Below are 12,618 nucleotides of genomic sequence, written 5' to 3' on the forward strand. Positions count from 1 at the left end.
GGGCGAGTGAAGGGTCATTTATCTTGTTAGCGCCCAAGCGAGAGAGCGAACCGGACTTGCAAAGTGCGGCGATTCTTGGTGTGCATCATTCTGTTAACAAATTACCGCAAACTGCTGCCCTTGCTCCCGGCCAACCTTTGGCATTTTTTGCAGGCAACCCTTTCCCAACAAACCGCCATACATCCTCTCAAGCAATTTTCGGCTAATCTTATCTGCTCGGAAAACTGCAGCGCACGCGCTCGTAAATGTAAATAAGGGTCGGCTATATTTTCTGAAAAGAAAAAGGAGAGTTATATTCCCCTCCAAAATACAAGTGGATTTAAAATGCAATATAACAGTATATTACATCGATAAAAGCATCAAAATAATTCTGTAAGGTCACATAAGCTTCTTAATTAATAATATTGCAAATTTTTTAATCAGGAAGTGCAATTGGGTTTTTTGGAGGGTAATTATATTAAAAATTATTAGTGCAAATGCCGAAATTAAAAATTAAATTGTACAGATGGTAAAAATTTAACAAGAACAATAAAAATTAATTGTTTCGTCAAGCATTTTTTATATGTGTTAAATTTTAATTTTAAATAATTTTTTCGTTTTCTTGGTTTTTCTATTGTCTTTTTATTTTAACAATATAGAATAGTGCTTTTACTTATTATTAAAAATAATATTAAAACTACATCAAAATTTAGATCAGCACGAAGTTTTATGAGGAACTTTTAGTAAATGAAAAAAAAATATTTTCCAAAATTTATAATCGTTATAAAACATTAAGTTTAAAAATTTTATTGGGTAGATCTTATGCTTTTTCTTCCTTAATTTTCATCGTTAGAATCTTTTAAGCATGCACATTTTTAGTTTTGAAAGAAAAAAATAGAAAATTTCCCATCCAGTAGAAAATTGATAACGAAATATTGATGGTGATTTGAATTTAAAATCAGCCATGAATATTGAATGGTGAAATTCTACAACAAAACGAAATATTGACACCATATTTATTTTTTTAATATATGTTTTTACTTTTTTTTACTGGAAACTTCAAAATTAATTAGGCAATTATGGGTTACAATTAATTTACCAGAATCTCCTCTTCAGTTAAACTCGAGGTAAATTTTACCTAGAAAATCAGTTGAGCACCTTTCGTTGGCAGGAACTGCTCGGCAGACCAAAATCATTTTGCGGCATTTCTGCCACAAAAGTGACTGCTAGTGCGGCTTACGTGTGTACGTAAACGCGAGTGTTTGTATGTGTGCAGGCCGCCGTTAATTTGTTTCGCTGTTGAATATTTAATTACATTGTTTGCGCCACTCATTCAATAAAAGGCGCGCACAGGCTGGCCGTAATTAAATTGCATCGACTGGACGCGAAAGGCAGGTTGTGCAAACAATTCATTCGTGCGCTCACTTTTTAATTATTTCCACTCATTACGGTAATTAAATTTTAATTTTTCCCTCATTGTTTTACAGCCGCGCAATTTCGGATGTTTTAATTTGGTATTGTTTCATTTCTTTTTTTATCCAGCCAAATGTCCGCAATTCATGATTGCAACTCTCTGGTTTTAATTATAAAAAAAAAATGGCGGTCGTGCAAAACTTTGACTGCAAGTTTTGTCGGTATTGACTGAAAGACTCAAAAGTCGTTTTCCCGGTGGAGAAATTTTCATATTGCTACCCTCTCGGTTTGTAGTGGTGCCACTTGGACTTTGTGCAGATAACAAGTTTCAAACTCTTTAAAACAAATAATTCCGGCGCTGCCAGCGACGCAGAAACAACTTTTTTGCAATGCTAATAAAGCGCTCGTTTGAGAGCTTTCCCTTCGTATCTCTCTCGATTTTATATACTTCATATTTTCACAATGAGCAGGGAATGAGTGGACGCGGCGGAACAGAAGGAAAAAGTTATTTAAAAATTCTAGCCGCCGACTCTTTAGAGATTTGCACATTTATAAGGGTATCAAAATATTTGCAACAGCGCGCGCAAAGAGAGGTGCTTCTTTTATTCTGTGTGTTTTCCGTCTTTTCCTACATTCGCTCTCTGTGCATAATATAGTGAGTTCGCTCTGCTCTCAAACTGTGTCTCTCTCTTTTTGTTTTCTTTTTACATGAAAATATATTCTTTTTCTGTCTCTTCTCCTTTTCATTTGCATTTTATTATTTCTTTCCACATTTTATAACTCAAACCTTCTAGAAGGTTTTCAGAATCGAGTCCGCAAAGGCTAAACACAATTATTTTTATCAAAATTTACTTCCACTTCTAGGTAATAAAAACTGTAAAATGTTTGGTTTTTAATTCATTCTTCTTTCATTTAAGACAATATTTTTGCATTGAAGACGACTTGTGCAACAATAAATTCAAGAAACTTCTAAAAAAAGGTGTTTTATGATAATTTGTTTTACAATCGGTTTGAGTTCTTCAGATGGATTTTTTTTATTTACCATGAAGTGACTTGACGTGTTCTACGGGCACAATAATTGGGTAATGTATTTTTGTGCATGTTGAAGACTAAATTTTTTGCCCAAATGAATAAAACTATTATCTTATATTATCTAATCTAATGGAGTTGCTTACATTAGACAATAAAATCAACATAATTAAACCTTCAACAAATTCAAGTTCAAAATAATCCAAAAGAGGGCGATCGAACCTTGTCCTTATGTTGCAGTTAAAATTGCATTTCAGATTACTTGTAAAAACTTGTAAGAAATTTCTTAAGCAATTCACTTTAAAAAAAATCAAGAAATCTTCATATTTTAGTACAGATCTACAAAAGCGATATAGAAAATTAAAAATATTGTTTTAAAATTATGCTTAAAATTTAAATAAAATATTTTAGGAACTTTAAAATTATCTTACTTGCAATTAAAACATGATGAAATGGAAATCAGAAAGATATTTGTGCAATTATAGTATTTTATCAAAATGTTCCTGACTTTTTTATGCTTTAAAACGTGTTCTAATTGTAAGATATCAAAAAACGAAGAAGCATTTTTGTAAAATTTCCTCTGCTTCTTTTGCAACTTGCAACATTTGGGCGTTTTTCGCGAAATGCTTTCAATTTAAATAAGAGGGAAAATAAGGTTGAATAGCTCCATTTCCACTCGAGCTCTTTTCCTAGTCGGGTGAATAAAAAATTGAGCAAAACCGAGGAGAGACAGAGGGAGAAACGCGGGTGGCTGCACAAACAGAAACGCGGCGCGGGTGAAATAAAAAGCACGAGCGAAACGTGGAGAGGGAAGGACTGGGAAATTGAGAGAGGACAGCGTTTGTTTTGTTTGCCGGTCCAGGGAGTGCGAATTGCGTGTGTGTGCGGCCGGGTTTGTTTGTTTGTGCGCGTCTGCTATAGCGAACGTGCATTGTCAAGAGCTTACCAAACTCAATTGCGCCTGAAAAATTGCGTCTGCTCTGCCAAAGAGAATGAGAGACACTCACTCGGACTTGGAGGTAGTTACCGAAGATAAAAAGCAGCAAGCGGCTTCGAACCAAAAGACAAAAACGGGGCCCGCAAAAGAGGTGGGCTTAAAAGAGCTGAATTAAGAGCTGTGAAATTGAATTACTCCTCTCTTCCTCGCCATGCGTTTTTCTCCATTCTTTAAACCCGCCGACGCTCTTTGTGATTTTTTGCGCAAATTGCACAAACTCCTCCTTTGGACTCGCGTACGGCCGAGTTGAAACTCGATGGATTCTCTTTTTTTGGCTCACTTTTCACTTTAGGTACAGCTAGAGGCTCAAACTTGAACAAAACTAAACGAATGAGTGCAGAAAAGAGAAAAGATAACAAAAATATTAAGCCGATTGAAAATTTTTTTTATTTTTGTGTGATTTTAATTAACAACAATTCACTCTAAATTCATTATGGATGATCATTGAGTTGAAGGAATGAAAATATTGGAAAATATTTTAATAAAATGAGCGAGGAGAGCTATAAGGATAAATTTGAATTAATTATTGGATTTGGAGAGGCAAAATTATTGGGGTCAGATATTATTGGGGGTAAGAGAAATACTTTGGCCAGGAGGATGCTGAGAAAATATAATATTGGACATTCTTAAATTTATGTTAGTAGAGGAAACTCTAAAATAATAAATCGATCTTTAATTTTATGCAATTCTGAGAGGAAATTAAAAGGAGTAATTAATTAAATTTTTAATTGAAAATATAACTACTTTGGATCAATTTGAAATTTAAATTTAAACTTTATGATAGCTTTGGAAAGGGAAAATTAATTATATGACTAAATATAGGGGGTAGCAAATTGTTTTGTATTAAAGTTGGCAATTGACGAAGGTTTTGCCAAAGAAAAAAATTATCAAAATTTATATAAAAAAGAATTGGTATCCAAGCTTTTTCTTCACACAAGTGCAATAAAATTTTCAACTAATAATATGAAAATCCAGCTAACATGGCCACTCTCATACTAAAAGTGAATCAAACGTTATCCTCTGGTTTATTTTAATGAATTTATGAACGTTAAAATAGAAAATCTATCATGTAATTACTTCAACAAATAAATTAATTGTCTATTGTCTCGCAAATGAAAGGAGGAGAGTGTTAAAAAAAAACTAAAGGCGGCCACTCGGAAGATCACAAAGTTCAAAAAGCCAGACACAAACCGCACTTGCCGCCCGTTTGTTTTCGATTTTAAGCATTATAAGCGATAAAAATTCTGGCCGGTAAAAAGCATAATTTGAATTTTAAAATTTCCACAAACATGACAGCGGTGAGAGGGACAAAAAGTGCACATCTCATTGAGCCTGCGAAAAGTGGGCCCGCTGGGAACACGAGAGTCTTATAAATATTTTGCTCTCAGCAGCTCTCGCTCTTGCTGGTCGGCCGGAAAGCAACAGCACCGCAGTCTCGGTTGTGTGTGGCAATCATAGAAAGGCAAGAATATTACCCAAAGCAAATAACAATGCGCCAGGACAACCCAATTTCGGCCGGGCCATTTGCCGGTGGAGCGAGTGGCGAGGCCTCGTAACTACGCCGGCACTGCTCGAATATTGATGAGCACCCTGCTTTAATATGTTAACAACACTCTGGCCAGACAACACTTTATGACTGCCAGCCGCGTGTATCAGTTTCCTCTCTTTTTCTCTCTCTCCCTGCCTTTTAAAGTGACAACTTGAGCCTCCGTAAATTCCGCATTCGCGCGCACAACTTGCCCTACATCCAGGCTCTGCAGGAAAAAAAGCGGGTTGAAATATGCATCGTTTTTCTTCTCCAGATGCAAGAAGCGTCTATGCTTTTTGGAATCGTGAGATTGTTCTCCAACAAAAGCGATGGGTAAACCGCGTCAGAGCCCCCTTGACAAGGGAAACACGTTGTAAAATCGCTCCGAGACAAAAGTATTTGGGGGAAATTATCTTTAAAATAATTAATTAATTAAAAATTATCAGAAATTACGTGGGATATGAAAACTTTGTTTCAATCTTTCAACACCTGAGAAAAGCCATCATTTCTTAGATCTGCAAAGTCATTTCAAGTGATTTATGTCCATTTTTACATTTTAATTTTTGCTATAAATGATGCTTCAGACGATTCTTCCAAACTTGAAATCTAGTCTTTTTTTATAATAATTCCCACTTTTGCAATCCATTATTCTGATTTAAAATTAAAAAGTGAATTTTAATACATTCCTAACAGGCTGCAAAGTGAACATTGCAGAAAGGATTAATAACTTTTTTACGCATTTGAATCAAAAATATTATGCCTACTTTGCTGTTCGTCTAGATTCCACCCTCCATATTCTTGTTAGCAGTGCGCAGTGAGGCGCGAATGGAAATGAATAAGAAAGATCCTTTTACCCGGCGACTTATCAATATGAGACGTCTCGAGTGCCATTACAGCGCCCTTATCAGGCTGGACCAAATGCACGAAGGGTGAATGTCGCCGACGCTAATCACCTCTTCTGCGCGTCTCGTCGAAAATAAGATCGAGACTCGGTGCCGCCAATCAAGCATGAAGCTCACTTATTAAGGCAAATTGCGACGTTGAGCGCGGAAAAAGCATGCCTGGATTGCTCACTCGCGACATTTCCAATCATCCAGTAGTACCGAGTATAGAATCAATAAGCATAGTTGAAGTGGAGCTTCAACTCAAAAATTATAGAGTAGTTTCCTTTTCACTCAAATGAGCATCTGCTGGGAGAGCAAAGAGGACCTCTTATGTTATTTACATAAAAAAGTCTCGTTCAGTTCATAAGTTTTGTTGGAAATGCTGGTCTCGTTATTAAATTTGTTCTATTTTCGCGCAAAACGAGACCAGCCGAGTTCTAGTAACTTCGTAATGATTGCTTTTTTACTGCCGAGCAAAAAACTCTTTGCAATAAAGTGTAATTTCGAATCCGCCGAGTGAATGCAAGCCAGCGACCGATGAGCAAAGTAAAAAAGTAAATAAGAAAAATCGCAGTTGGAAAAAGTTTGTCTGGGATGCCGGTCGGATTGCCTTCACAATGGGACCTAATGTGGCAGGAAATATGAAGAAGAAAGCTGCAGAAGTCTCATTTCAAACAATATTGCGAAGGTCTGGCCAAGTAGGCCAGATTTGCTTCAGCCACAAGTAATTACGAAGTGTAGAAGCACCATTAAAATTATCTGCAAGCAGATATTTGATATTACAAATTAGATAATCTTCCTTGGTTCATTTCAATATAATGTAAGAAAATAATAATTTTAATATCAAATATATTTTGGTATCAATTGAACATATCTGAGACGGACGTGAAACAATTTAAACCAGTATTCCTTTTATCAATTAAACTGACTCAGTAGGAATAAGCAATAGATTTCCTATATTCTCATTAAATCCACTTCAAATTTAATAAGTGATGTCAACGTATAATTGTGCTAATTGGGAATAAATTTAAACATGACTATAATTATTTTTCTTCTTCTGTGATGCATCAATAGGCATTAATTGTAGCCAAAAAAATTTAAAAAAAAATGTAAAGATTTAATATTTGTGGCTTGAGACTAATTTATTTTCTCTCCTTAACAAGAAATATCATAAACGTGTGAGCTGAGTTTGTTAGATACAATTAATTTATCTTCTATGAAATTTTGTAGTTTTTGTTACTAGCAAAATCTGTAACAAAATTTCAATTCTCCATTAATTTTAATTAATTTTTTAACTTCAAGGAAAGAGATTAAAGTGATTAAATCTTCCAAGCCGTACCTAATTAGGCCTGCCGCACAGAAATTTATGATTAATTTCCCAGCAGAAACAAAACTAATGTTGAGTTGCAAAAGAAGCGAGAATTGAAATCTGCAGTGCCATTAACAGCGGCGTTGCGAATCAGAGCGTGATAATCAAGCCGGGGGAGCGCACAGTACTTTGCACGGTATATATTTTTGCCCTCGTCACTAATCCCAGCACTTTCCCCGACCTGGCTGCCAGGCAATTTCCACCACTTAATTAAACATTCCGAAAGCGCCCCGCAGCGCAAATTGGCAAAAGTGCGGTGCAGCGGATTGAGCAGAAAAACTGCCAGGAATAAAAAAAAAAAATAGCAAAAGATTTATGCCAGCTCCGGAGGATTAATTTATTTCTGTCGTTAAAACGAAAAACGCAGAGGTGAGAGCAGTAAATATATGAATATTATTCCGTACCCAACGGGTCTTTTCTTGCACGACTTAATAGTTATGCAACTTGTGCAACGCAGATGTCGCAGCCGAGGCCGTTGACTTTGTTTCTACTCGTAATAACTGCTGCTAATTTCATTTGGCACACAATATTGCATAATTGCCGAGTGACCTGCATGCATTTCTATTAGCAAACTGCTGCAGTGTGTGTTTCGCTTCACGTTTTAATGGCGCCGCGCCACGGCAGCCTCGATTAACCAATTAACGTCTCAATTTGCCGGAAAGCTCTGCTTTGGTGTTGTGTGTTTGCAGCCAAATTATATAATACTGCCTCGTCGAATTAAATGCCGGCGTGGGATTATGCGCCATTTGTAATTGTCAAGAACATCAGTCGTTGTTTGTCAATTAAACCACCCTCGAGAGAATAATGATGTTTAATTGCAGAAGCCAAAATGGCGTTACAGTATATTAACTTCAGACTTCAGTTATTAGTTATAATTACAGTTTTGATGTTGAATGTAATTAACTAATTTATATTTAAATTATTTAAATAATAAAATTATTTTGTTTCAAAATCTATTTGAAGAGAAAAAGTTGATCATAAAAATGGAAACGAAGAACTCGGACTTTTCCTCACTTTGCGAAAATTGTTTTTACTGATAAAAATAAATGCCCTTACCAGCTTCGGTCACCGTATTTCAAGAAGAATAAAAATAATAAATCAGCAAAATTGTATTTTTATGTTAAAATGGTTTTTTTTTTTAATTTTGCTGATTTATTGTAAAAGACCATGACCAAAACTGATAAGGGCATTTATTTTTATTTTTTTCATAAAAACAATTTTAGCAACTAGGAAAAGCCCGATCTCTTCATTTCCATGATCATCTACTCGAGTGTCAATTTCTTCAAAGAAATAAAGATTCAACTAAAAAATATCCAAATTTTTTTCATATAATTTTGTTATTTTTTTAAAAGACTTCTAAAATACATTTTTTAATTACCATTTTTTAACTTTTTACGCCAAAACCGCGTCCAAATTGTGAAATTTGCAATCTTTACTGAACAGAATTTAAAATAATTACGATAATTCTGAATAAATATCGTCTAATTAATTTGCTCCTCTCCACAATTTCACAATTTACTCATAGATTATTTATTGTTTTTAACCAAGCCATGTGAAGAAAAATGTACATAAAAAAAATCAAAGAATTATTTTAAAACTGTCCTCGTTTTTGCTGCAGAACAAGAGGTACAGTAAAGAAATATTTCAATAATTTATACTGTATTTTTATGTTGCCCCGTATAAACCTGTGTCAAATAAAAATTGCTTGTAAAATATGTAAGAAATATTAAAATCAATGTTGCGACAGTATTGTTTTACAACGGCAGCACGAAATTGAATGGAAATCAAGTGGTGCATTGCACTTTTGTGTCGTCGTGATCAAATTGATATGGCACGCTCGCTTGCACGCCACACAAAGTGCATTTATATTTGTAATTTTTACTGCCACTGCTGCTCGCTGTGTCGTGAGTTTCAACCTGAAATATATACAGCAATATTACAAATTGGATTTATAGATTGTAAACAAATATCAAGTTATTTTCCGTCTGAAGGGAAAATAATACGATATGTGATTTCGTCTTTCTCCCTAATGCAGCAATTTTCTATCGTTTTTTTGCTTCGTACGAGTAATAAAAGCAGCAGCGCCGCCTTCCCGCCTTTAATATTGTTTCAAGACGCAGCTGTTGTTCTCTGTGCCGAGTACGAAACCCACGGCTGGGTGTCTTTTCGATATGCTCCCCAACGACGACGCAGTTTCAGTCAAAACAAACGAGCAGCTTTCCGTTATTTTAAATAATAATAATTCCGTATATGGAGTAATGCTGAAAGTCGCTTTCTCCGCACAGTGGAGGGAGGATAAGCCACTTTCCTGCACCCTCTCAAGAGGGGCGGTTATTAGCCAGGCAGAAGTAACTCAAATTTCAAAGACTTGAGTCTCGAATGCCTCCGAGATGATAACAGGGGAGCTCTGCTCTCTCTCATTCCATTGTGTGGCAAAGGAATTTATCATGAAAGAATCCCCACGGCTCTTCCTTTGATATAAAAATAATTTTATGCTGCACACGCGACTTCTTTCAGAAAGAGCGGCTTAATTAAATTTAATACTTTCGCACCCGGTGAAATTGCGGGAATTAAGATCTCAAAGGGGCGCAATCTCGAAACGGAAGTTGGAATTAAAATGAAAAACGGCAATTTCCTCCTCCGTTTCAAAAGCAAAAGATCTTTTTGATAAATATAAATAATTTTTGGGAAAGAGTTTCTTCTTCTTATCGAGACTTGTGCCTTATCTCGTTTACTTTCAATTTTCGCAGCACACCAGACGTGCCCGGCTGCTTTTATTTGCTCCTCTGCTTTGCATTTTTTTTTTCAAACCGGCTGCTGCTGCTGCTGCGTGTATTATTTACATCTCGTGCGCCTCTTCTTAAACTTTGATGAATAATTCGCGTGCATGCCGTGTGTTTGCAGAAGCTGTGAGAGCGGAAGTATTGAAGCTGTGTGTAATTTCAAGAGAGACAAACTCAGACGAGCACTTGAAACAGATGAAAAGAGAGACCAAGAGGAAGTGTTTTGCTCATTCCGGCGGGCTGCACGAAGCGCCGAGCAAAAGGATTCGCCTCTTTAAAATAAGCCCACACTCACTCGCAGCCTGCCAGTGGCGGGCGTGATTTTGCTACATTTAAACAAACTTTATTAGGGGCAAAGCTAAATTTAATTAAAAATTATATTATTAGAAGAAGTTATTTCATCCATGTTACAATTACTTCAATAAAAATAATATGCATTCATGAATAGTTAAAAATTGGTTTTGATCAGCAGGCTTTTCACAAACGACAACATTAGCAACAACACGTCTGACTTTCAATGTTTTTAATAATTCAGTTATTCCATATTTACAATGGAATTTGTTTGATGTGTTATTTATTATGTCCTTCTTGTATCATTTTCTAACTATATAATAAAAGCAAAACATGAACTTGAGCAAAGAGAAGTTTTTTCTAAATGTTCATAGTAAACTCTTTGATCGGCGGCAACAACAAATTTTGTTTCCATTAAATTAAATCATCTAATCTAGCCAAACGGTTCAAAAGAAGCTAAAAACTGCTAAAAGTAAGTCTTTTTTAACTTTTAAAAACTTCAATTTAGTATTAAATTATTTTTATGCTTTACAAAACAAAACAAAATCATCAAAAATTGGTTTAATACTGATTTTTGGCTACAGTCAGGGCGTCTCCAGTTTTTTTTTTTTTTTTAATGAAGAAACCCATGCATTTGTTCACCGCCCAAGTGCAGAAGGAGAGTAAATTTAGAATTTAAATTAAAAACAAACAACTGACCTTGTTGAAGGTCATGCACTGGCTGGTCTTGAGCAGGGTGATGATGGGGTTTGTTTTCCTGTCTTCAAAACGTTCCCTTTGATTTCTGCAGTTGTGCCTTGGAGGGTCGGTCGAAGATTTGTAGCGCCCTGGTCTTTGCCCGAAAGTGGACCATGGACATCCGCTCGCCCCGTCTTCCCCAACGCCGCCTCCAAGAGGATTTCTGTTCGGTCCTGCAGATGGAAAAATTCATCAGAAAATTTCAAAAAAAAAAATATGCAAATCCAGTTAATTATGGCAAAATTTAGGTGGTTAACATAAAAACCTAATTGCTTGTTTGGCGCAATGAGAACTAGAATTTAAAAATAAAATCAATGAAATGGATAAAAGGCATGGAAAATATACACACCCGAAAATGGTTCATGCAATTTAAAGGATTTTTTCCAGTCGAAATGCATGATGTGTTGGCCTCTCTGATATTTGGCATTTTGTTCCGGGGCAGCTTTTCTTCCTAAGAAATTAAAAAGAATGAAATTAGTAATCAGTAATACCGCGCTATAGCAAAAAAGAATGTTAATATATTTTATGTGTAATGAGCGTAATGACGAGCATGTTCGTGCCACGTGTTATGTATGTACATTAATTTTTTATATACATACCTTTTGGGAGATTCTCGTCGATTTTGGGAACGTATGAAGCCGAAACCCCGTCTTCAGCCCTGGTCTCAGGACCTCGAAAGGTCTTGAAGGCCGAAATCGGTCCGCAAACAATTCTTGGAGGAAAAAAGTCTTTCAATTCACAATCACAACATAAAACATAAACAAAAGCACGAACGACACGTGATTGACACGATGAATGATACGCCCCATTGGACTTGAGGCGGGTAATGCCAACAAAACAAATTTTCTTGTTTAAATTAATTCTGTAAAATATTTGATGTTTTTACTTTCCAGTGTCTTAAATGGTGAAAAATTGTTATCAAAAGTTTAAAATTAATCCATCTTGGAATTTAGTAGCGGCTAAGTTATAAATTTTATAGCGTTTTTTATTTGTTAAGTTGCCTGCATCTGCAAAAGGAATTTATCTGCCTGTGGTGCAACATCGGCGGGTTCATGCGAGTGCCGAAAACGTTTGGCCGAGCAAATGACAAGGTCACCACGATTTTCTCGCCGTTCCTTGATCAACCACAAGGTCAGTGATGCGATTTAATTTTATTTATGAAGTATCCGTTTCAGCTTTCCTTCCGTGGTTCTATTTGTTGTTTTCAGAATAGATAAAGTAATTAAAAGTTGAATATTCTATTCAAAGAAATTGTGCAAAGCAAGAGAATGGAATTTAAAATTTGAATTATAAAAAAAGATTATCCGAAACTTTATTCAATACAAACTACACAAATTATAGTTTCAAGAAATATTTATTTATTTTGCCATTGTTTTTTTAATTGTCCATTCAAATAATGAAAGGAAACTCTGAATTGTGAAATATTAGTAATAAATTTTTTTTTTAATTGCCAATATATTTGAAAATTAATTGAAATAAGAATGAAACCATTTTATCCTAACATTTTATTAAAAAAAAAAATACAGATTCAAGCATTTATTTTTTTTTCTTGTTAATTTGTAATTTAAATTTGAATGAAAACATTAGGTTTTTAAATAATTCAATAC

General features: G+C 35.2%; 1 protein-coding gene across 1 annotated transcript in view; it reads right to left on the reverse strand.

Annotated features, from left to right (window-relative positions):
* Nucleotides 1-11,794, reverse strand: part of LOC132201160 (uncharacterized) — a 128,540-nt gene extending 116,746 nt beyond the window's left edge. The window contains exons 1-3 of the mRNA XM_059627103.1: nt 11,611-11,794; nt 11,361-11,462; nt 10,973-11,184 (exon numbers count right to left, since the gene is read on the reverse strand). Coding sequence (XP_059483086.1) covers nt 10,973-11,184; nt 11,361-11,409 — 261 coding nt within the window. The 5' untranslated portion in view covers nt 11,410-11,462; nt 11,611-11,794. The remainder of the gene's footprint in view (nt 1-10,972; nt 11,185-11,360; nt 11,463-11,610) is intronic.
* Between the last annotated feature and the right edge of the window lie 824 nt (nt 11,795-12,618).

The sequence above is a fragment of the Neocloeon triangulifer genome, unplaced genomic scaffold (assembly GCF_031216515.1).
Source record: "Neocloeon triangulifer isolate White Clay Creek 2 clone unplaced genomic scaffold, ASM3121651v1 ptg000014l, whole genome shotgun sequence".
In the NCBI taxonomy this organism is placed as follows: Eukaryota; Metazoa; Arthropoda; class Insecta; order Ephemeroptera; family Baetidae; genus Neocloeon; species Neocloeon triangulifer.